The sequence below is a fragment of the Eulemur rufifrons genome, chromosome 14 (assembly GCF_041146395.1).
Source record: "Eulemur rufifrons isolate Redbay chromosome 14, OSU_ERuf_1, whole genome shotgun sequence".
In the NCBI taxonomy this organism is placed as follows: Eukaryota; Metazoa; Chordata; class Mammalia; order Primates; family Lemuridae; genus Eulemur; species Eulemur rufifrons.
Genome location: NC_090996.1, coordinates 2044245 through 2069012, shown reverse-complemented (window position 1 = coordinate 2069012; position 24768 = coordinate 2044245). Strand labels below are relative to the sequence as shown.

The window sequence follows — 24768 nt, the reverse complement described above, 5'->3', positions numbered from 1 at the left end:
AACACTGTGTGACGCCACCGGCCGGAGATGCCTTTGCATCTGATGAACTTCCTTTCAGTCTTTGCTATAGACAGATCTGTTCTAAAAATACGTCACTGGGATAACAGGTATTCCCGCATAAGCTACATCTCTGACTTTACAGCACTGGTGACTGAGCACTTTGTGTCATCAAATGGCCTAATGTCGGTGGCCGACAGAAGTCCTCCGGACGAGTGCACAGCCCCACGCTCTCTCGAAGCAGTTCCTCACTGTGGGCACGTGGATAGTTTCCTACTTTGACTGACGTAAACGTAACTCTCGGCCAGTTTGTCAACCGGTCTCTCAGGCTCCCAGCGCGCAGACCGGAGCCAAGTGGTCACCAGCGCCGGGGCAGGAGGGCACAGGCCCCGCCCAACGCCCCGCCCACTCTGGCGCCACAGAGGCCCCGCCCCCGTGCCTGCTGGAACCAATCGGAGCGCGGGGCGGGGCCGCTCGGCCCTCCGGGAGCGCGCGCGGGCGGCGGCGGCCAGGCGACTGGTGAGATGGAGCGGGGCGCCCACCGGGCCCTTAAGTGCGGTCAGACACGAGCCCGGCCGCCGCCACCGGAAGCGCGGCCGCCCGTGAGCTTCGAGGAGGAGCTTTACGACTGCCTCGACTACTACTACCTGCGCGACTTCCCGGCGTGCGGGGCTGGCCGCAGCAAGGGCCGGACGCGGCGCGAGCAGGAACTGCGCACCAACCGGCCAGTGCCCGGCGGCCACGAGCGCAAGGTCGCGCAGAAGCTCCTCAACGGCCAGCGCAAGCGGCGCCAGCGCCAGCTCCAGCCCCGGCCGCGCACTCGCCTCGGCTGAGCGCCGGTGCGTGCGGGCCGCCGCCGGCCAGGCCCCGGCCGTCCGTGAGGCTCGATCTGGGCACAGTCGGCCCTTCTGAGACTGCCCCCATCAGTACCCCGACACCCCCATCTTATCTACAGACTGCAGTTGGAATAGTGTAAAACTACCTTTTGGAACTTTGTAGTTGGGTAGAAGAAGGGGCTAGGAAAGGAAGAAAACATCTTTTAAAAAATACAAGTGAGAGCTTTTTACTTCCAGTGCTCATGCTCGGACTAAAGAGAATGATTGATTTGTGTTTTTGTCTGATTTTCTACAGGATACTGGAAGGACCTGATAAAAGTATTTTCTCTGTCTCCAACTGTAACTGCTCCTAAGGGGGAGAGAGCCATGTTGGTCAACAACTTTTCCACATCGCTTAATTTTACTGCTTCAGTAGCTTTTCCTTACTAATTGATTGTTAATTAACGTCCAAGTGGGTATGCCTTTTTAGGGTTTTTAATTAAAAGAGAGCAGCAAGAATGGCATTTTAACTCTTCCGGTTTCTTTTCAGTTACTATGGTAACTCGTTTCAAGTCCACAAATACGTGAGTTCTCTATAAGAAGAGGTCACAAAGATGAAGGGGGGAGACCAAAGATAGGAATTTGGACAAGATTTCTACCTAAATGTCACAGACTACTCTGAAGGCTTAATGTTTACTTTTTATAATGTGTATTGAACAGTGTGTCAGCCTAAAATCATCAAAAAGGTCAGAATCTAGTTAGTCTATATATGTGTGTGTGTGTGTGTGTGTATATGTATATATATACATGGTTTTGTTTTGTTTTGAGACAGGGTTTTGATCTGTTGCCCAGGCTGGAGTGCAGTGGTGTAATCATAGCTCACAGTGACCTCCAACTCCAGGGCTCAAGGGATCCTCCTGCCTCAGCCTCCTGAGTAGCTGGGACTATAGGTGTACACCACCACACCAGCCAATTTTTAATTATCTGTAGAGACAGGAGTCTCACTATGTGCCCAGGCCAATCTGGAACTCCTGACCTCAAGCAGTCCTCCCGTCTTGGCCTCCCAAAGTGCTGGGATTACAGGCATAAGCCCCCACACAGCTTTAGAATCTACTTTAAAGAGAGTTTATTCACAATAAAAGTTTAAGGACAGCTGCCTAGGAAGCACAGATTCCAAAGAATAGCAATGTTCTGAAGTGTAGAAGTTTAGGACTGTTTAAAGTTTAGGAAAGCTTAACAATTTTAACGTCTTTCTTTATAAGGCTTAACACATAGTTTTAATGATCTGATCAGCTGAGGTGGTCTTTTTTTCCCCAGGAAAGGTATATTTAACATTCCACACTGAAGATGTAACACTCATAGGGTCTTTTGCACCATCTGGTGTGAGTTAGGTAGACGACAATAAAGGAGGCAGTTATATACAACTGCCTATAACTAACTTATAACAAAGATTAGTGAGTGGAAAGGGAGGGGGTCTGGTCTCTTCTAGTCATTTATAGAAAAGAACAATGAGGAAGCAGTTAATCCATAATCTAAGAAACAAATTGGAAACTTGACTCGGTTTCCAAGGTTTAACTCTTTCCTTGGCATAATAGATATAGAGGGTCCTGAAATTTTATTTTCTTTTATAGTTGTTAGGTTCTCTGCACGATGGATCCCACAACACTCCTTTGAGGTAGATGCTGCTAGTTGCATTTTAGAGAAGGGATTCTAAGGCACAGAGAGTTCAACTAGCTTTCCAGAGGTCACACAGCTAATTAGACCAGGTGGTCTGACCCCTGTACTTGTGTTCTTAAACTCTGCACTCTTTAGCACAGCAGTAAATATTTCATGTTTAGTTTTATCCAGAATTTTCCTGTAGGTTATGGCAAACCATGCTATATTTTAATGATACTTTTGAAAATGAAAATTTTACAGGAAATCCATTTCCCTCAGTCTAATTGATAAAGAAATGATGCTGTTCTTTTCAAATGCATTTTTAATTTTTTAATTTCTCCCAAGAGTCAAGAGAAGTGTGTTTTAGGGGCCCCAAACCAGCAGATATTCAAAAAAGCATTCACTCTGTCCAACATCAGTTTTCCTCAACTGTTAACCAAGAGTTGTGTTACTGTTACAAAATTATGCAGAAAATGGCAGTCTAGCTTTCCTCTTTTCAGTCCGCATTCAGTCAGTCCTTCTGCGCCTAGCAGTGAGTCCTTGGTTAGGAGAGAAGAGTGGTGTACTAGAAGGAGCAGCCTGAATTTGAGTCCTGGCTTTGACTGTTGACTACTCTGGCATCCAGCAAACTTCAAATTCCACCAAGCTTCAGTTTTCTCATTTGTAAAATGGGATTAGTATTGGATTACCTTGCCAAATTGTGAGGATCATGGATAGAATATATAAAGCATCTAACACAGTTAAGGGCCTATAACTTAATAGGAACTCAATGAATGGTAGCTATTTTTAAATTTATATAATGCCATCCCTCCTCAACTTCCTCTCTAGTCATGAAGTCTCAAAATTCTTTAACTCATTACATTAATTCTTCTTTTAAAATGTCTCCAGCATCCAGGTAGTGTGGTATGGTAGTAGTACTGGCTTTGGACTGCTACCTGTATAGGCTGGGCGCAGTGGCTCACACCTGTAATCCTAGCACTTTGGAAGGCCTGGGTGGGAAGATTGAAGCCAGGAGTTCAAGACCATCCTGAGCAAGAGTGAGATCCTGTCTCTACAAAAAGTAGAAAAATTAGCTGGGCGTGGTGGCATATGCCTGTAGTCACAGCTACTTGGGAGACTCAGGCAGGAGGATCATTGGAGGCCAGGTGAGGTTGCAGTGAGCTATGATGATGCCACTGCACTCTAGCCAAAACAACAGAGCAAGACTCTGTCTGAAAAACCAAAACAAAACGCCTGTATAGACTTGGGCAAGATACTTAAACTCTCTAAGCATCTCTTTCCTTACCTATAAAATAGGAGTAATACTAGTACCTGTTTCAAGAATTCCCAAGGAGTAAATGAAATAATGCATGTAAAGTTCTTAGTGCCTGATACGTAGTGGGCACTAACATAATTAGTAATGTGCCCAAGGCCACTTTTTTAGCCTTTAGGATTTTACTCCTTATCCCTAGTCTCCCTCTGCCAGGTCTCAGACACTATATCCAGACTAATGTTCTTGAAGACCATTTGTTCCATGGAAAGCAGGTCTATGCAAACCTACCCTCAAAAGCCAAGGAAGCCGAGAGCCTGAAGAAAGAGGCTGACGACAAATCCAGTTTCTCAGAAACATTTAATAGGTACTTACAAACAGAAGCCATGTCCCAGGTGGCTGAGACATAGTAGATCCCCTCACTGTTACCCCCAGACCCAGGGCTTATATGTCCTAAGGATGGGATGTGTAGGACAACTGAAGTCGACCCCTCAGGGAAAGGGACAAAGCTGTTTTGATGTGCTCTTAAGAGTAGATAAAGTAGAATTCTTAGAGGCATTCCTGGATGTTGGGTTAATCAGAAGTCAATTTGAGAGACTAGCATCTAAAATGGAGTTGCTTTAGCCTCCACACCATTTTAATCATGTAAAAACCCTCAATGGCTTCTCTAACCTTGTAGGATAAAAAACCTAGATTGCTTACATTGTCCTGCAGATCATCTATTGGATTTTCTTAAATTTGTTTCCCACAGCTTACAAAAACACACCCTGGTTCTTGACACAGGCCTTCTGCCCCCTTAACCAATTCTGCTTCTTCATTTGAATCTGTGCTGTCCTATTTAGTATGTCCTTTCCCCTTTGACAGTGTTAATTTTCTGAAACTAATCCCACCTATACCTAAGTGCTCCCTTTTCCTTGAAGCCTTCATCTGCATTGAATGTCCACTCCCTTGAAATCTGTTGAGCCTAAGAATACTGAGTTATAGAAATGCCCCCTGTATTTCTGGAGACAAGATTTGATTTCAGAAGTCAAATAAGGCTTTGCCTTAAGGAAAAACTAAATGTGTTAGTTCAAAAGCTGCCTCGTCTCAGGAGGGCGTCTTGCTGGTCAGTAGAAGCTGCATCTCAAGGAGACAGCTGTAAACTGGGCCTTTGGTTCTCACCTGTTTTGAAAGACAAGGCAGGCCTCCCTTAGGACCAAAGGTTGCCGGTGCTGCTGACAGGTGGACCCCCGGAGATGAGAGCTAATCAGATAGATATGCTAATACCCAAGCCGGGCCCAGATGGAATCATGAGGTTAAAGTAATTAACACAAAGCACAGCCCATGTTGACTTCTGGGATCATCTCTATCTCCAAAAACACAATCACCAGAGCCAAGATGTCTCTGTTTGTTGCTAAAGTAATAGCCTTATCATAAAACTTAGAAGTTTACCCCAAGACGATTATATAACTCATTGTTCCCGTAGTTAGAGTTAGTTAAAGGATCTGTGGTAGCCTTTTAGGAGACTTTGACCCTAAAGCAAACTGCCTGTTAGTATGAAAATCCCGTTGCCCTTGGCAACCGGAGCCTGTATGTACCCTATATAATACCTGTGTGGAGTTTCAGTCGGGGAGATATTTTATGCGGGTAAAATATTTCCATCCGGATACCCTCCTTTATCTATTTTCATAAACTTTTACTTTATAAACTATATCTTTGGCTCTGTGTATTATTATTGCCATTACTTTATCTTTTAGTTCTGTTTCCTACTATATTTTTCATCCTTTGCGATGACCCCTGCCTGAGAGACCTGATCTGAATAAAAAACCTCTTTGCAGGGAGCGTAGCTAACTCCCCGCAGAAATCCTGTAGAACTTAACACCACTTAACCACTTGTTCATATAGTATTTAGTACTTTCAGATCAATAATTATATTCATTCCTTATTTTTTTTTTGGTCTGATGTGTGCAAGGCACTGTATTTATATGTCTTAGTTATCCAAAGAAAAATAGAGTGCAAGGACCATAATGTCTTAAACATTTCAGTTCCTCCACAACTCCTGCTGTTAAATATAGCATCCCCAGACAGACATAAGCCATATTAAAGCAATAATAAGATGTTCTGCTTACTAGATTTTACTCACTTAATTTTTTAATTTTATTTTTTTAGAGACAGGGTCCTTCTGTCACCCAGGCTGGAATGCAATGGTGTGATCATGACTCATTGTAACCTCAAAGTCCTGGGCTCGAGCTGTCCTACATCAGCCTCCCAAGTAGCTAGGACTACAAGTACCTGCCACCATGTCTAGCTAATTTTTAAAATTTTTTGTACAGATAAGGTCTCACTGTGTTGTTTAGGCTCGTTTTGAATTCCTGGCCTCAAGCGATTCTCCCTCCTTGGCCTCCCAAAGTGCTGGGATTACAGGTGTGAGCCACCTTGCCTGGCTTGATTTTGCTTATTTTAAATATGAAAAGTTTAAAAATTTAAATTATAAATATGGTCACTGTAGAAAATGTGTATTATCTATTGCTATGTAACAAATTACTCCAAACCTATTGGCCTAAAACAAATGGTTATTGTAGGGGAGCCAACAAGGGAGACTTCTCTTTTTGCCCTCTGAAGTTTGCTGAAAAATCAACCCACAAAAGGCTGATTAACTGGAGAAAAGGCATACAAATTTATATAACATGTTTACTTCGGGAGAGTTACAAAGAATGATTCCCCATTCCCACAACAGAGGCTTATATACCACCCTGGCAAAACAGATTACGGGAGTGGAGAGAAGAGGAATTCTGTCCTAGCTACCCAGTCAGTAAATTTTTGTTCCACTATCAGTGTATACATACTATCCCAATTCTGGAGACATTCAATAATATATATGAAAGGGAGCTGAAAATGTATAGTAACACATAAATGTAAGGCATTATTACCGTTTGAATTTAATTTTGTTGGCGGGATCCACAGACAAGAAAGAGAAATACAAATAGAGCCAAATCAGCTCTGCCGATCCCTGCCTAAAACTTTGTTTCTTTCGTTCAGTTCGTATTACGTGTCCACACACTCTGCCTCAAAAAATACTTACCCTAAGTAACTTAATGCTGAGAAACGTTAAGTAACTTCCCCAAGCTGCCCCGCCAGTCAAACCAGAGATGTGACTCACTCTCAAGGTTGGATTTAACCTTCCATGTTAATTCAGATGTTTGAAGCAAGCAGCGACGACACCTCTGCCCCAGAAAGCAAACTGCTACCAGTTTTGACTCACTCCGGCCTCGGAGGAGCAGCTTTGCTCAACCGCCACAGGAACTTCCGGTTTTTTTAAAATTCCTGGCGCCGAGCTCATGACGTCAACCGCGTAGGACAAGGAGTTCCCGTGGCGTCCTGCTCTTCCAATGACCTTCAGGGCCGCGGAGACATCGGCGAACGGAAGTCCTGCGCCTGCTCTTACCTGTCATGCGCAGAGGCCAGCCCCGCCTCCCGACTTCCGTTCTTCTTCTTCTTCGCAGAAGCTGCTGTGCTCTTCTCCGATCTTGGCTGTTTAGGCGCCGACCCGCAGTGCACTTGCAATGCCGCGTGGAAGCCGAAGCCGCACCTCCCGCATGGCCCCTCCGGCCAGGTGAGGCCGTCGCAGGGTTTGGGGTCGAAGCGTGGGCGCCCGGACCCAGCCGGCGCCGTGACGCAGAGGGAGGCCGCAGGCGGGGGCGAGCGGAGGCCGACGGCGCCGTGGTGCGCCTTAGCGGGTCCGAGGGGATTGTGTTCTAACGGTATGCTAGGAGTCTAGGGAAGGAATTCACTTATGGAGAAAAGCATCTTATCCAAAGGGCGGGAAAGACATAAAGTGGCCACTTGATAAGAAGTCAAGTCGTAACCTTTTGACCTAGCCTTATTTGGGGGAAGAGCACGCAAGGAAATAATCAAAATATGGGCAGAGGGAGCATGAACCATTGAAAAATTTTAAAGCAGTGCTGGACATATTAGTGAAATTTTTGAAAGCATCCAAATGCCCTGCAGATAGTAGTTGAAATTGATTTTGGTCTAGTAGTCCACACAAGTCACTTTCTCTAGGCTTCCGTTTTCTGATTTGTTAGTGAGCGAATTGGGCTAGTTTCTTTCCCCAGAAGACCATCTTTAGGTCCTGATTCGAATGCTGCTGGCTTAGTGAGACTTTTCTTGATCGTCTTAAAATTGAGATATCCCACATTATACTCCCCCTCTTGTGATATTTCTTCCTTAACACCTAATATGGTTATGACTTTTTTTTTTTTTTTTCTTTTAAGGGATCTTGCTCTGTCCAGGCTAGAGTGCAATGGCATAATCACAGCTCAGGAGTTCACTGCAGCTTCCACCTGGACCCAAGCAATCCTTCTGCCTTAGCCTCCCTAGTAGCTGGTACTACAGACATGTGCCACCACGTAGTCTCTACAAAACATTTTTTGTACAGATGGGGTCTTGCTATGTTGTTCAGGCTGGTCTTGAACTCTTGGCCTCAAGCGATCAATCCTCCCACCTCGGCCTCCCAAAATGCTGGGATTACAGGCGTGAGCCACCACATCAGCCTAACTTTTAATATTCTATTATTTTTCATGAAACTTTGGGTTAATTTTTTCAGAGATACTGCTGGCTATGTGAATACATGGAAATTATTGCAAAAAAAGCAGGAAAAATAGTTTATACTTGGTGATTATAATCTTAACAAAAGATTAAAAAGATAAAGTGATGTAAATAGTTCTTAAGTTGACAATTTCCAAAACTGGTTGGGAGAGGGAAGTTCATACTTTCTGTTCTTTTCTTTCACAGCCGGGCCCCTCAGATGAGAACTGCACCCAGGCCAGCACCAGCAGCTCAGCCGCCAGCAGCAGCCCCACCATCTGCAGTTGGCTCAGCTGCTGCTGCACCCCGGCAGCCAGGTCTGATGGCCCAGATGGCCACCACTGCAGCAGGTGTGGCTGTGGGCTCTGCAGTTGGCCACACACTGGGTCATGCCATCACTGGGGGCTTCAGTGGAGGACATAATGCCGAACCCTCAAACCCTGACATCACTTACCAGGTAAGATTTTGGGCAGCATTTCCCTTCCATGGCTGTATTTTATGAGAAAACCTAGTTGTTAGTAAGTTCTTTATGTGTAGGCATTGTCTTCAGTTTTAGAATGCACAATGCTGTTAATAGACAATGGGTTATCAAAAGCCACATGTGGCAGTTGAGTTAGTGCCTTAAGCCAGTATCGATAAATACCATACAAATCATGGTTATTCCCAAGGAGTAGAATTGTAACAGTCCAACCTGACTCACTATAAAACAACCGTTTTCCCCACTGAATATTTTATCTTGGTGACGCTTCCTATCAATCTTAGTTAAGTAATCAAAAATCTCTTTAATAACTCTGTGCTCTGTGATCTTTTACCTGATATTTACTATTATCTGTCTTTCTGAGGTATGTGGATTTTCTTTTCTAATGTGCATGGGTGTATACTCTTGTGTTTCTGGTGTACTTGACATTCTCATCCATCGATTTTTCTGTAATAGTTCCATTTTCATGAAGCTTCTCTGAGCCGTTTAGTCATGAGATGCACAGATAACCATTCTGCTTTATTTGCATCTTTGTTCTTGAATCTGATTGCAACTGGAATTTTGTTAAAACTTGTTTGCTTTCTGCCTTCACATTTTTTTATTTTTTATTTTATTTGATAGAAACTTTATTTACATCTGGTTCTAGTTCTGTTTCCCCAGTTAACTGCAAAGACAATGGGTACTGCCTTTTGCTAAGTATAAATATGATTTCCTTTCTCAACAGTATTGAATGTTTTGTCTTTGCAGGAGCCTCAGGGAAGCCAGCCGGCACAGCAGCAGCAGGTTGGCCCTTGCTTCTATGAGATAAAACAGTTTTTGGAATGTGCCCAGAACCAGAGCGACCTAAAGCTCTGTGAGGGGTTCAGTGAAGTGCTGAAGCAGTGCAGACTTGCAAACGGTAGGTGATTCTTTAGCTTAGATCTGCTTGATTCATGGTGGTATTCCTAGACCCTATAGAACTTAGAAGTCTGTTTATTAAATAAATTGACAAGTTAAAGAAGATTTTATTTAAATTTCTCTAGGAATAATTTAACTCTTCTAACAAGGAGCTAGTCACAGATTTTAGTCATTGCCTTAAGCTTTTACCAGTTGTATTCTTAATCTGTTTCTCCCTTAAGATGGTATAAATCAATATCCTGTTAATAGATCTTATTATGATTACTGCATGTGAGTGATCACCTAGCCTTAAGGCCGTGAATATAAAATTATAGTCCGTTTTCACCAAAATCCGGGAATGGACATAATGAATGATGTATTATTGGCATTCTTTATACCTAATTGAGAAAGAAGAATTCACTAAATCCCTCAGTGGCAGTCTTGAGATTTAGGGTTTCTGGAATGTTGGCAGTCATCTGTTTTGTGTAATTTCTTCCTGTTGGCCTAAGAATTCACCATCTATTAAAATGTTTATTTTCATTTTCCCACCTTCATTTAGGTAGGAAATAGGGGAGAAGTTAGTCGTTGCAGGTGGTTGAATTGTGGAATTAAGAGATTGCATGTCCAAGTTTATCAGAAGTCTTTGGTGAAGCTACGTCTAGTACCAAAGAGGCTAAATTTCTGCTTCAGGATTCTGTCCCTAGAAGTACACAAGCCTTGTGTTTTCTCAGTTGTGGCAAGCGTAGAGTTGAAGTTTTGTTAGTCACAGGATGCCTTCAATAGCTTGCAAAAGAAACCAGTGACCTTGGGCTGTTTGATTTCATGATTTCAAAGGCTTCTGTTTCGTTGAGAATATGCAGCTAGTACTCTTCTGACTTACTTTTTCTGTTTCTAGGATTATCCTAATCAAGAAGTTCAAACTGAAGAAATGAAAAATCAGCTCTCAAGAGCAAGTTAATTTAGTAACTGATAGTGAAAGTATAAAGTATAAAATCATCAGTTAAACCTCTCCTCTGTCATTTAATAGCTTCCTTGCTTCAGAATTGCAGTGGAAGAGGGTGTTCTTACTGTGTAGAAGTTCACTGAGATGGTAAAGAATTGGGGGCTGGGCAACAGTTGGTTGGTGTGGCCTCCTTAAACCAGCTGTTGTGATGTTATTTGCAAGGTAATTAAATAAAGTGATTTCCTTCCAGGATGTGTCTGTTTTGTTTTGTTTGATAGCTCATTGCAACCTCAAACTCCTGGGCTCAAGCAACCCTCCTGCTTCAGCCTCCAGAGTAGCTGGGACCACAGTGGCTAATTTTTCTCTTTGTTATAGAGATGGGGTCTTACTCTTGCTCATGGTGGCCTCGAACTCCTGGCCTCATGTAGTCCTCCTACTTGGGCCTCCCACAGTGCTAGGTTTCCAGGTGTGAGCCACAGTGCCTGTCCTCAACATGTCTTTTAAGTTAAATCTAGTATGTAGTCTCCAAGTATTGAACAAGCACCCATCCAGAAGATCCGACAGCTCCCTGGGGAGTTATATAAGGAGTAGTTCACTAGCAAACATGCTGCTCAATAAAAAGGTTCCAATCGCTGCTGGCCTAGAGTTCAGTAAACTGAGCAGTAGCAGGAAACTGTTTAAAATACTGTTTTAATCAGGTGAACGATAAAGGAAACAAGGGAATAGACCTATTATTGGGTGGGTTCCCTGTGGCCAGGTCAGCACTGCATGTCACTGTTCCCTAGTATTTCCAATTAATTGGTTGAAGATGAAAACCATTCTGTTGATATAGGCAGTTCCCTTGCAGGTGTTTTTCTTCTACTTCAGGCATTGTAGCCTCCATTCCTAGAAGACTCAAGCTAGCTGCATCCGCCCACTCCGTGTCAGGGAAGGACTTCAGAGAATGAATGGACTTTTGTAAGGTGAACCCATCCCTCATAGAAAGCTCAAAATTTCATTCTGTTAGGAGTTGATCTCCAGCCTACGTTTTGCTCTGTGGTTTCGTTTCGTTTCGTTTCTTTTTTTTTTTTTTAATTTTTTTTGAGGCAGAGTCTCGCTTTGTTGCCCAGGCTACAGTGAGTGCTGTGGCATCAGCTTAGCTCACAGCAACCTCAAACTCCCGGGCTTAAGTGATCCTCCTGCCTCAGCCTCCCGAGTAGCTGGGACTACAGGCATGTGCCACCATGCCCAGCTAATATTTTCTATATATATTTTTAGTTGTCCAGATAATTTCTATTTTTAGTAGAGATGGGTCTCGCTCTTGCTCAGGCTGGTCTCAGACTCCTGACCTCAAGTGATCCTCCCGCCTCAGCCTCCCAGAGTACTAGGATTACAGGTGTGAGCCACCGCGCCTGGCCGCTCTGTAGTTTTCATACTTTGAAAAGTACATTTCAGGCTGGGCGTGGTGGCTCGTGCCTATAATTGTAGTACTCTGGGAGGCTGAGGCGGGTAGGAGTTCGAGACCAGCCTGAGCAACAGCAAGATGCGGTCTCTACTAAAAATATATAGAGACCGCATGCCTGTAGTCCCAGCTACTCAGGAGGCTGAGGCAGTAGGATTGCTTGAGCCCAGGAGTTTGAGGTTGCTGTGAGCTAGGCTGATGCCATGGCACTTTGGCCCAGACAACAGAGACTGTGTAAAAAAAAAAAAGTACACTTCATAGGATCCATTATCTGATTTTTATTCCTTTCAAGTTTCGGCGACCTCCATTATTACTGCGAAGCAAGTGAGGTTCTGGTAAAGGAACAGATTATTCAGCCGCAGCTTCCTGTCCTCATCTGTATTCTTGGAGTGCCTCACTCTGCCTGAATGCTCAGTTCCTGAAAGGGGCCAAGACTCTGTGCCCTGAGGACCTGAATGACCACAAACAATTCACTTGTAACCAGGCCCCAAGCATAGTGCCTCGTGGATTTATAGTAGGCTTCTTTGCTCATTTTCCCGGAGGCTTAGGATGGCTGAGAGGCCATAGTGTTAATGCCCAGGTGCCCCTTGTGTCCAAGGTATGATGGTGTATGGTGGGTATCCAAATATTGCCAAATCAATCAAAGAAAAATGAACTACTGACACTGACAAAGGGTAAGAGTGGCTGGTCTGGCCTCTCCCCGTTAGGAGTCATAGCCATAAGGAGATGGTCATGGAATAATACACTTGGTGCACTGGCCTTTTGCACTAAGGTCAGAAGGGATTTTGTGATGCATTGAAAATGCAGTCAGCCCTCTGAATCCCAGAGTTCTGCATCTGTAGAGTCAACCAACTGAGGATGGAAAAAAATACTTGGTAAGAAAAAAATGGACAGTTGCTTCTATACTGAACGTGTAGTGACTTTTTTTCTTGTCATTCCCTAAACAATACAGTGTAACAACTATTTACGTAGTATTAGGTATTATAAGTAATCTAGAGATGATTTAAAGTATATGAGAGCATATGCATATTTTATTGGGAAATACTATGCCATTGTATATAAGGGAATTGAGTATCTGTGGATTTTGGTACCCCTGGGGGTCCTGGAACCACTCCCCCAAAGATACCTTATAAGCCAGCACAAGTCAAATCTGTAGCTTAGGCAACCAAAGCAAAATTGGACAAATGGATCACATCAAGTGAAAAAGCTTTTGCACAGCAAAGGAAACAATTAACAAAGGGAAGAGACAACCCACAGAATGGGAGAAAATATTTGCAAACTACCCATCTGACAAGGGATTAATAACTAGAATATAAAAGGAGCTAAAACAACTTCATAGGAAAAAAATCAAATAATCTGATTAAAAACTGGGCAAAGGATCTCAATAGGCATTTCTCAAAAGAAGACATAGAAATGGCCAACAGGTATATGAAAAACGCTCAACATCATTAGTCATCGGAGAAATGTAAGTCAAAACTACAATGAGATATCTCACCCCAGTTAAAGTGGCTTTTATCAGAAAGACAGGCAATCAAGAATGCTGACAAGGGTATGGAGAAAGAGGAATGCTCATACAATCTTAGTTGGAATGCAAATTAGTGCAACCATGATGGAGAACAGCATGGAGGGTCCTCAAAAAACTAAAAACAGAACTACCACGTTACCCAGCAATCCCACTGATAGGTATTTATCCAAAAGAAGGGAATTTAGTATATTGAAAAGATACCTACATGTCCACTATTCACAATAGCCAAGTTTTGAAATCAATCTAAGTGTCCATCAATGAATAAATAGATAAAGAAATTGTGGTACGTATACACAATGGAATATTATATAGCCACAAAAAGAACGAAATCCTGCCACTTGCAACAACATGGATGGGACTGGAGAACATGTTAAGTGAAAGAAGCCAAGCACAAAAAGACAAGTCTCAAATGTTCTCACGCTCATGTGGGAGCTAAATACTAAAAACAATCGATTCATGGAGATGGAGAACAGAATGACAGTTACCGGAGGGTAGGAAGGGTAGCAGGGAGGGAGGATAAAGGGATGGTTAATGGATGCAAAAATGTAGATAGGATGAACAATATTTGATAGCACCACAAAGTGACTGTAATCAACAAGTTAGGATATACTTTAGAATAACTAAAAGAGTGGAATTGGAATGTTCCTAACACAAAGAAATGATAAACCCCTGAGGTGATGGATACCCCAATTACCCTGATTTGGTTAATTCACATTGTATGCCTGTAGCAAAACGTCACATGATATACAACTATTATGTACCATAATAATTAAAATAAAAATTTAAAAAAATCTGTAGCTTAGAATCTGAGGGTAAAAATAGGCCTATTAACAGTAAGTATTAATAAAAGGAAGAGTTCCGGAGTTTTCATCCTTGGAGAATTTGTATTTCAATGTGTTGCATTTGAGCAAGTTGGAGGCCTTTATGCTTAGAGCTCATACGCTGACGTCTTTTTGAGCTCCTTTCTACATGGCAATTCCTCGAAAACTTGCCCCAGGCTGGAACAAACACACGGCCAGCACGGTATGGAAAGAGCACTGCCACGCACAACAGCAGGTCGATCCAGGCTTTCCTGCTCACCTACTTGGTGACCTTGAGCAAGTTACATTCTCTTTAAAGTTTGCTTAATGCCAGAGTTTTGGGGTCCAGGTCAGATTGTGTTTGAAGGGCTTTTTAAAATGCTAATCAAATAGGCATTTGGGCTCAGCTTTTAAGGATTTGAAAAAAAAATGAGGGAGAGCAATAAAGAGTGAGTGTCTACTGGGTGCCGGCAGGTCGCATACATTATTTCCAATTCTGTCAACCTCTTCAAGTAGAATCATACTGATCGGAACCCTGAGCTGAACTTGGACGACGTTAGAGTCCATATGCTCTTCCTGGGCCACGGCACTCCTCCCAGTAGAAACTGCAGGCTGAAAACAAAATGGGTTAAAGAAGGTTCTTTAGATGAAATTATTATGGAGGACAGATCAGAGGTGGATCCCTGAAGGGGAAGTTCCCTAACCTTTAAGGTGTGCATTACGTAGGGCAGCCATGCCAGCGGTGCCTGCGTGGGCCCGGATGTCTGGGGCCCTGTGACAGCCAGGGCTGCCAGCTGCAGCAGTCGTGTGCTGAGGCGTCCTCCAGCGCCTGCTCTCAGCACACGTGGGAACCGAGATCACTTCCAAGAAGCACGTGTGTTTCCCACAGGCTAGCTTTGTCTGCTCAGGGCCTGGAGGCTAAGTGAGCCCTAGAGGGAGGACTGGTCACCTCGTGCTGTCCTGCCGGGTCCCAGGCCACCCGAGCTTCCCTCACCCTCCACCAGAGGTCACCCCTGGTGAGACTCGGCCCCGTGCCCTGTCCCTGCTCAGCCTTGGCCTGCGTCCCAGGTTTGCAGTTGTGATTTATTTTTGGCACGTCAGCCTTTGGTCATCAAGTAGCAAAATCCAAAAGAAGAACAGCAAGATATCTTACTCTGGCCACAAGTGTCTACTTGGGACACGGCTTCTGCCCTCTCTGGTCCCCTCTCCCCGAGGGGCTCTGGGACCTTTGGGATTCTCATCAAGCTCATTAGAGGGCCCGCAAGGACCTAACGGTGAGTAGCCAGGCCAGCAATGGACAAGAGCCAGCAGCAGGCAGAGGGAGGGGAGGCTGTGGGTGGAGAAGACAGAAACCCCTGAATCCATTAGAGCCATTTCTCTTCTCTGCTGAAGGCAGATGGACCCAGCAGACTGGCCAAATTGACTCTCGAAACTCTCCTCTGGAGGGGAGTTTGCTACAGCAAGTGGGTCCCTGTGGCTATCAGGGGGACTTTCAGAGTTTGGGGGAGGGATACTATGTCCCACAAAGGACCGGGCCACCTATTCCCATTTGGAGACCCTCTCCAAAGGGGTCTTGGAAAAATTGTGAGGGGTGGATGGGACAGCAGACAGAGGCACAAAGTTGGCCCCATCCAGGCCTCAGAGCAGCGGATGGGGCAAGATAAACATTCTCCCAAGGCCCCCCAGGAAAGGCGAGTGCAGCCAGAACTTGGCCAAGCTGGCTGTGCCAGGGAAAGGGGGCCCCGACCCAGGATGGCATCGGGTGGGTGGGGGTGGTGAGCTACAGATACACCCTCTGCCCATGGAGGGCTGGGAAGGGGAGGAGGTGGGTGCTGCTCAGCTCTGGGAGGTGAGGGACACAGATGCTCGTCTTGGGAACCCAGGACTTTCCAGGAAATAGGCTTGTTCTGTGGGGAACAGAGATTCCTGGGCCCCCTCAGGTTCCTGATGGGGCAGAGGAGGCTCGCGGGCAGCCCAGTTGCCTGCTGCTCAGAGGACTTGCTGTTCCAAACCTTCCCCTGGTAACCAGGCACCCCGTAGTGAGGACACCAGGATTCCTGGAACCGCCAGCCCGATCTCTGGGGCAGCCAAGGCTGCTGCTCGGCTGGTCAGCAGACTGGCTCCTTGGCGAGGCCAGGCCTTCCTGGGCCAGAAGGAGTGGGGGGAGTGGGGCAGGAGGCAGCGTTGGTCCTGCTGAGTGGCAGCTTGTGCCTGTTTTCTACCTGCCGCTTCCTGTTGGTTGGTAGATGATTTCCTGCATTGTTCAAATCCTGCGTCTGAGGCAGGAGAGCCTCTGTGTTCCCGAAGCAAGGCCGGCCAGCTCAGCTCCTCGGGGGCCCGGCCTGAGCGCCCTGGCTGTCTACTGCGCCGCAAGGCAGCGGTCCCACTCAGGGCTCCGTGGCTGTCGTTAGCTAGGACGTGGGGCATCTTGTCAGCAGGACCCTGGACCAAAGGCATCGCTGCCTGAACATTAGCTCACGTCTAGGGAGCAATGCCGGCTGTGCCTACCGGGGCCACAGAGGGCGGAGATGGCTGGGACCTCCTAGAGAAGACCACCATCCACTGGGGGAGACGGCAGCACACGCGACAAGCAATTCCTGGGCTGGGTCCAGGACTCACGCACCCAGCTGTGCCTCCCTCAGAGCACTGGGCACGGTGCTGGGCAAAGAGTCTGTAGGATGAGGAAGGAAGGAACGGATGAGGAAGCGATTATGAAATTAATTTATGGACAGAATGAGTGAGGAAGGAGCAGGGGGGTGAACTCAGGAAGCGTGTCCCTGAAGGAGGGGTGTTTTCAAGGTAGGACAGTCACTAGAGGCCACAGGGGTGGCATATCATTAAGGAAATCGTGCAGCTTCTCATCTTTTCCTCAAGTGCAGAGAGCAGACAGAGGAACAGCAGGACCAGCCTCAGCTCCTCAGAGAGGACAGGAAACTGCACTTTAATTTGCCCTCTGCAGTTTCTGTGTGCTTCTTTCTAAAAGCAGGGGCCTGCTGGCCCGTCAGCGCTAACCCTGGCCCTGGCCCGGGCCACTGGCTCACAATCTGCCACCCCCGCCTGGAACGGGAAGGCGCCACATGGTCTGCTGGGGACGCTGCAGGCAGTGAGGGCAGGAGGATCCCTGGGGAACCCTGGGGGAGGGCTGGGTGCCAGAAAGGGCTAGAAAGACAAAGCTGGCTGACCGTTTTCAATTTACAAACATTTATTTTGCACATTCACCGCAGGCCAGCCTTGTGCCAGGAGCTGTAAAGGTGCGTGAGAAGCAGCTCAGCCCTCCAGGGGCACATCCCCTGGGGCAGGAGGCTGACAGCTTCTGTCTACGCCCCCCAGAGCCCCTCGGAGTCACCCTTGCGGAGCTGAGCATGACTCGGGACGAGGCGCTGCCCGACTCCTACTCCGCGCAGGGCTTCTACGAGAATTATGAGCCCAAGGAGATCCTGGGCAGGTAAGGCGCAGACATTCCCCCCAGGTGCCGTCCTGGGCCGCAGCAGGCCCTGCTCCGCCCTGAGGACTGACCCACTTCCGTCCCCGAGGCAGTGGCCACTTGGAGAATCCCTGGGCGGGGTCCTGCCCTCTTGCAGCCAGGACAGGTGAGCAGGGTATGAGATCAGAGACCGCTCCCAGCAGAAAGTTCCCCGGTGCTGTTGACAAGCACGTCCAAACCCAGCTCTGGGCCAGGGTCAGGGCCAGGGACAGAGGAAGGCCGCGGCCCTGAGCGTGTGCTGCCTCTTCCCATATGCTGAGGAAGGGCCCTCAGCCGGGAGTCCAGAGGCCCGAGACCAGGCGTGTTACTCATCAGCTCCGCGCAAATCACCCCTCTGTGTCTTTATCTTGTCATCCACCATTCCCACAAGTTCATAGGAGTTGGGGGAAAGTGTAACTCACATAACAAGGCAGAACATCTCTGCTGCGGCCTGGACCTGGGACTCCCCCTGGGGCGAGGGGCCCCCACGGCCATCTGTCGTCTGCACCCCCAGGGGCGTTAGCAGTGTGGTCAGGCGCTGCATCCACAAGCCCACGTGCCAGGAATACGCCGTGAAGATCATCGACGTCACCGGGGGAGGCAGCTTCAGCTCCCAAGAGGCGCGGGAGCTGCGGGAAGCCACGCTGAAGGAGGTGGACATCCTGCGCAAGGTCTCAGGGCACCCCAACATCAGTGAGTGGCGGCCCCGAGCCACAGCAGGGTGCTCCACCATGACTCTGCCCTGGTCACCCAAGTCTGGGAGTGTGGCCCTACCGCACAGCTAGCTAGAACCATCCAGAGCATCTCCTGTGTCCTGAGGCTCCAGGTTCCCAGCCCCACCCTCACTGCTCCCACAGAGAGGGACCCAGGCTGGGGATGGACGTGGGTGGGGGAATGGGAGGTTGAAGTCCCCGGGCTGCCCAAACCCCTGGTTGGCCTCCTTTGAGCAGCGTCCTGACTCCCGCCCCAGCGTTGGCAGTTAGCCACAGCAGCCTCCGTCCCCATGCCCGCCCCCCCGTGCCTCCCCCTCCCCGTGCCCCGCTGCCCCTACCTGGGCTCCCCTGCTACCCGAGACGAGCTAGCCATTTCCATTTCAGTACAGCTGAAGGACACTTATGAGACCAACACTTTCTTCTTCTTGGTGTTTGACCTGTAAGTACCCAGCCCTGGAGTCAGCCACAGCCTGGGGCCTCCCGGAGAACCTCCCACTGTGGCCCCCCGCCCAGCGCTGTCTGGAGTCCAGCAGCCGCCCCGCACTGTGGATGCCGGGGAGGACCACAGATGCTTTAGGCAGGTCAGCCCTGGGTTCTGGCTGCCAGGTTTGGAAACCTGGGTCCACCACTTACAGGCTGCATGATTTCTTTACGCATCAGTTTTCTCACTGGCATTACAGCAATAATAATAGCACAGTGACAGGCACAATGTAAATGCTAATAGCTATCAACTACAGTGACAATGATGACAGTGGGTCACTCGGTATTTCTTCCGAGCACTGAGGATACAGCAATGAAAAGACATACAAGGTCCCTGACCTGTAGTTCCCATACAGGCACAGTAGTCCCCCCTCACCTGCAGTTTCACTTTCTGAGGTTTCAGTCACCCACCACCAACCGTGGTATGAAAATAGGTGAGCTCAGCACAGTAAGATGTGTTGAGAGGGACAGAGATACCACATTAGCATAACTTTTATTACAGCATCTTGTTATAATTGTTCTATTTGATCATTGTGGTTAATCTCTCACTGTGTCTAATTTATAAATTAAAGTACTTTGCCATAGGTTTGTACATATAGGAGAAAACATAGTATGTACAGGGTTTCATACTATCCAAGGTTTCAGGCATCCACTGGGGGTCTTGGGACGTATTCCCTGCAGATAAGGGGGAGCTATTGTAGAGATATATAAAGCAGAACGGGGGGTGGGGGAGAGAGAGAGAGAGAGGCTGCTTTAGACAGAGTGGTCAGGAAAGGCTCTCCAGGAGGTGACTGGAGCAGAGACCGGATGAACAAGGGAGGGATCAAAGGCCTGGGGGAGACCGTGCAGCAGGAGAGTGAGCCAGGACACGGCCCTGCGGCTGGGCGGCAAGTCCAAGGCAAGGAAGCCGGGCCGGGCATGGGGGGTGAAGGGGGTGGAATGAGCTCGTGGAGAGTGGCAGGACGGGAGGTGGTCAGTACCAAAGACCAGATTCCGCGGCATTTCAGCCGTGGTGAGTTTGGAGGGCCAAGAGCGGGAGGGTGACGGGATCTGATTTACTTTGCACAAGGCTCCCGCTGGCTCTCTGGGGACGAGTGTAAGGAGGCAAGAGTGGACAAGGGGGAGGCCAGCAGTACTGAGGGGACAGGCAAGTGGTTGGGGTGCCACTTGGGGTGTTGTCCAAAAATCAAAATCATCATCGCCATTGTCTGCTTCTGCACCAGTAGGGTTAGCGAGACGGATTTCTTATCGCTACGCATCAAATGTGAACACACAAAGTGCTCTGGGAACGGTGTGTTCAAGTCCTACCATCATTGTTATTAGAAGTGTTCCCAGGGGAGGGGGCTCTTCAGCACCGGTGTCCCCTCCCCACTGAATCTCACTGCAGGATGTAAATCTCTGCTGCGACACGGGTCCTTACTGCAGGGGTGTCTCGATCTCTCCACACAACAGCTAATGTAGGGACTGGACATACTCGGGAGAACTATTAGATTTTGTACTGTTGGAACATTTCCCATTGTAGCTCTACTGAGCATGCGCAGTATTGTCTGGCTTTGAGACACGAGTCAACTTGGCATGTGTGTGCAATTGAAGCCAGGAGCCTGCAGAGGAACCTCGCACAGCCCCGGGTGTTCCCTGGTAAATCTTTGTTCTGCTGCTGAGAATAGCGAGTTCTTCTAGTATCCTTCAAATGAACTAGAATGACAAAAACTAGATTCACACACTGTCTTCTAGGAACAGTACAGATATCATAAAAACAAGGCTCACTTCTGAGTGACCAATTCTAGGTTGTCCTCTCAAACAGGGCCCCCTCCCCACTCCACCAGCCAGACCCAAAGGTTTTCATGCCTCTTCATGAAGCTGGCCAAAAATCTTCTCCTTCCATTCATTTTCCTCCCCTTTTGCTCTAGGGATCCCACTGCCTTCCCTGGAGGGGCGAGCAGGTGGGGGCAGGAGGTACCTTTCCGCATTTAACCAAGGGAGACTTTCCTAGGACCCCTCTGGACTCGACCAGCTGCACCCGTCCCGACTGCGCAGTGGCCCTGTCCTGTCCAGCCCGTGGGGGCAGCTCAGATGTCCTTAACCTTTGAAGAAGCTGCTTGGGGAAGCTATTTTTAATGCTTCCCTGAGGAGCCCTCCAAGGTATAACTAGATTGTTCTAGCAGAGACCTCTTTCCAGATCATCCCAAGAAGAAGACAGAACCACAAATCTTGATCCTACAATGAGCAAACTTTGCTCTTCCAGCATTTGCGCAGCCAGTTATTTCCGTTCATTCCCTGGGAAAGATCAGGGTCCCTGTGTCCTTCTGATCTGGCTCTGGGGCCCTGGGCCAGTGGCTCAGGGTCCCCTTTTCAGCCCCCAGCCCTGAAAGATCCCAGTCCATGATGTCACTGCAGACAGGGGACCCTCACCGCCTCTCCAGCCTCCTTTGCTCTTCTTCCAATTCTCCCCAGACTTGGCTCCCTCTGCTTGTGGACGTGTTAGGGTGGGAGACGGCTCTCTGGGAGCAAGGAGAGGAGGTGGTGGTCTTGGGGCCAATCCAGCTGCAAATCCTCTGTCCCCACAGGATGAAGAGAGGGGAGCTCTTTGACTATCTCACTGAGAAGGTCACCCTGAGTGAGAAGGAGACCAGGTGAGGGTCCATTTTCCTCTCTCCCCACTCCCTTCCCCAGGTCCTACTGCCACAGGCACTGAGGTCATGCGGGAGGCACACTGCCTTTGGGCTGGGAGCATGCGCCACTGGCTTTAGTGGCCTCCTTCTCCCCTGGGCTCAGTCCGGACTAGCCCAGCCTGTCCCGAGTCCTCCCTCACTTGCAGTGTGGCCGGTGTGTGAGATTAGGTCTCCCTGCCCCCGCACAGCGGAAGAGTAGCATGTGTCTGTCTGCCCACACTAGGAAGATCATGAGAGCCCTGCTGGAGGTGATCTGCAGCTTACACAAGCTCAACATCGTGCATCGGGATCTGAAGCCCGAGAACATCCTCCTGGACGATGACATGAACATCAAGCTCACAGACTTTGGCTTTTCCTGCCAGCTGGAGCCAGGAGAGAAGCTGCGAGGTCCGGTAACATGGCCTTGGCCCGTGTCAGGGGCTCAGGCTCTCTCACCAATTCTCGGGACAGAGATTGCCTGGGTTTCTCCCTTAACTTAATTTTCCCCCAGAATAAAAAATCTTACCATTTAGGTAAAAATCATTACCTGAAAAGGGGCTTAGAAGTCTCTTCAGGTAAGTCCTCTTCCCGGGAATGAGCTGAGCAGGGATCCTGTTGCCCAAGTCCAGACCGGGATGCCCACAGGTGACCAAGGAACCCATGGGCCCCTACGGTGGCCCTGTGAGCCAGTACCCCACCCTGGCCCTTGGCCCTGAAGTTGGCCGGTGTTAGGAGAGTTCCAGCCCAAGCACCACTCCTGTCCCATCTCCTTTGTTCCTTTGGACTTCCTCTTCTGAGTGTCCCGTGCTGAGCTGTCCTGATGGCACCTGTTCCTGCAGAGGTCTGTGGGACCCCCAGTTATCTGGCCCCTGAGATCATCGAGTGCTCCATGAACGATGACCATCCAGGCTACGGGAAGGAGGTGGACATGTGAGTGTGAGGTGGGGATCAGGGAGGCGGGATGAGCCATGGCAGGAGCACGTGGCTGGGCAGGGCGGGAACAGTGGGAGCCACAGCCAGGCCCTGACTCTGGTGTGGTGAGTGGCCCTCGTGCCCCAGGTGGAGCACGGGTGTCATCATGTACACCCTGCTGGCCGGCTCCCCACCCTTCTGGCACCGGAAGCAGATGTTGATGCTGAGGATGATTATGAGTGGCAACTACCAGTTTGGCTCACCTGAGTGGGACGATTACTCGGACACCGTGAAGGACTTGGTGAGAGGCCAAGCCTACTGGCCCTGGGCCCGGGCGAGGGGAAAGGCCCACGAAGGGGAGGGAGTATACCGCGCCACAGAATGGAGGAGCCCACCAGGACACCCCGTGTCTCCTGAAATGCTGGAAGGGACCTGCCTTGACGTTCCCCGTTCCCCGCGCCCGTTCTCAGATCTCTCGCTTCCTGGTGGTGCACCCCCAGAGCCGCTACACGGCGGAAGAGGCCTTAGCTCATCCCTTCTTCCAGCAGTACGTGGTGGAGGAAGTACGTCACTTCAGCCCCCGGGGCAAGTTCAAGGTACTGAAACTTCCCTCGACCCAGGCCCTAGGGCAGTTGCTGCTGGCTCCGAAGTTCAGGCCTGCAAGCCCCACCCCTCCCACCCACCCTATGATGGTTCCAGTTCAACTTCGGCTTTCAGAGAAGGCAGGTGTCAGCTGACCAGCTGCCTCAGCCTAAGTCCCTGTGGGTGCTGGCAGGGTGCGGATCGGGGGACATGAGGAAGGGCCCAGCAGAAGCCACCTAAGGCTTCACGGCAAACAAGCTCAGGGCCCCCCTGTGCTGGAGGGGCAGGGGCCAGCAGCAGGTGGGGCTGCCAGCTTGGGGTTCTCTGTCCTGGCCCTCTGCAGGTGATCGCTGTGACAGTGCTCGCTTCAGTGCGGATCTACTACCAGTACCGCCGGGTGAAGCCAGTGACCAGGGAGATCGTCATCCGCGACCCCTACGCCCTCCGGCCTCTGCGGCGCCTCATTGATGCCTATGCCTTCCGAATCTACGGCCACTGGGTGAAGAAGGGGCAGCAGCAGAACCGGGCCGCCCTCTTTGAGAACACACCCAAGGCCGTGCTCCTGTCCCTGGCCGAGGAGGACTTCTGAGGGGCTGGCAGCTGGGGTAGGGCCGGGGGTAGACAGGTAGGGAGAGGAAGCTGCAGAAATACAAGTCAAAGGACTGAGATCACGTGCAGGCCTCTGCGCAGAAAGAGCACCTGGCTGGGGTCAGGAACCCTGGGATGGAGGCCATGACCCCTCTCCAAGGCTCTGGGGTCAGGAATCCTGGGATAGAAGCCATGACCCCTCTCCAAGGCTCTGGGGTCAGGAACCGTGGGGTGGAGGCCATGACCCCTCTCCAAGGCTCTGCACATGAGGAGAGGGTGTTCCCACCACACAGCAACAAACGCGGACTGGGCCAGGCCCCGGTGGGGGGCCGGGGGGCAGGGGCAGACCGGATGCGGCCCGAGAACCAGGAGCTCTCCTGCTTTTCCATGTCCCAGTTGTGCCACCTCAGTTTCTGCTTACGGGAGGCCCTGAGTTCCTGACACTCGGGCCCCCTTCCCTTCAGGTCCCGGGGTGAGGATAAAAGATACAGAAATATTTGAGATACACAATCGGAGATTTTACTAACCGGACACCATCCAGTGACATCAGCGGGGCAGGTTACGCTCCAGGGACGTGCTTGTAGAGGCAGATGCGTACTTAGAGCCCTTATGTAATTCGCAATACAGGGGAAGCTTCCGATACTTGTCTGTCTGGAGCGTTATTTACCTGCGACTCCCACAGTGCACGGCTTCGCCTGGGAAATCCTTCGGTTCTCCCAGACCCTTTAAGTCTGAGGTTGTGCTTTCAAGAGCCCACGTGCCTGCGATTTACACACACAGTGGCAACTAGGTGCCTTCAGCGGGGAGTACTACAGAGGAGGCAAATGAAGAAAGCACTTTCCTTCTCCAGTAATTTGTTGGGGAAACAAAGAGAACCGGGGAAATTCTGCCTTGAGGAAACAACGTTAGATTCTGGAATTAGGGAAAAAGGGGGAGGGAATACATCGCAAAATTTTTAACTAACTGCCTTTCAGAGCACTCTGTTCCAACTGTTTGCATATTTGGTTCCTATATGGTTAATGCTTGAGCTCTA

General features: G+C 48.9%; 3 protein-coding genes across 6 annotated transcripts; all 3 read left to right on the top strand.

The window, feature by feature from the left end:
• Nucleotides 1-502: 502 nt before the first annotated feature.
• NUPR2 (nuclear protein 2, transcriptional regulator) lies at nucleotides 503-1330 on the top strand. The gene is made up of 2 exons (XM_069486379.1): nucleotides 503-969; nucleotides 1129-1330. The coding sequence occupies exon 1, from the start codon at nucleotides 522-524 to the stop codon at nucleotides 828-830; it is 309 nt and encodes a 102-aa protein (XP_069342480.1). The 5' UTR covers nucleotides 503-521; the 3' UTR covers nucleotides 831-969; nucleotides 1129-1330.
• Nucleotides 1331-7163: 5833 nt separating this feature from the next.
• On the top strand, nucleotides 7164-10829 carry CHCHD2 (coiled-coil-helix-coiled-coil-helix domain containing 2). 2 transcript variants are annotated; one of them, XM_069485883.1, is made up of 4 exons: nucleotides 7164-7309; nucleotides 8491-8740; nucleotides 9509-9659; nucleotides 10533-10829. In XM_069485883.1, exons 1-4 carry the CDS (start codon nucleotides 7260-7262, stop codon nucleotides 10541-10543), a joined length of 462 nt encoding a protein of 153 aa, XP_069341984.1. In that variant the 5' UTR covers nucleotides 7164-7259; the 3' UTR covers nucleotides 10544-10829. The 2 variants fall into 2 exon arrangements, with proteins under 2 accessions (XP_069341984.1, XP_069341983.1); XM_069485882.1 differs by having other exon boundaries at nucleotides 9509-9663.
• A 6879-nt stretch (nucleotides 10830-17708) lies between these two features.
• Nucleotides 17709-23736, top strand: PHKG1 (phosphorylase kinase catalytic subunit gamma 1). 3 transcript variants are annotated; one of them, XM_069486075.1, is made up of 9 exons: nucleotides 17709-17791; nucleotides 18324-18480; nucleotides 18912-18961; nucleotides 21570-21635; nucleotides 21898-22061; nucleotides 22493-22583; nucleotides 22713-22866; nucleotides 23036-23161; nucleotides 23491-23736. In XM_069486075.1, exons 1-9 carry the CDS (start codon nucleotides 17709-17711, stop codon nucleotides 23734-23736), a joined length of 1137 nt encoding a protein of 378 aa, XP_069342176.1. The 3 variants fall into 3 exon arrangements, with proteins under 3 accessions (XP_069342176.1, XP_069342174.1, XP_069342173.1); XM_069486073.1 differs by having other exon boundaries at nucleotides 18324-18502; nucleotides 18907-18961; XM_069486072.1 differs by having other exon boundaries at nucleotides 18324-18502; nucleotides 18907-18964; nucleotides 21564-21635.
• The last annotated feature ends 1032 nt before the right edge of the window (nucleotides 23737-24768 follow it).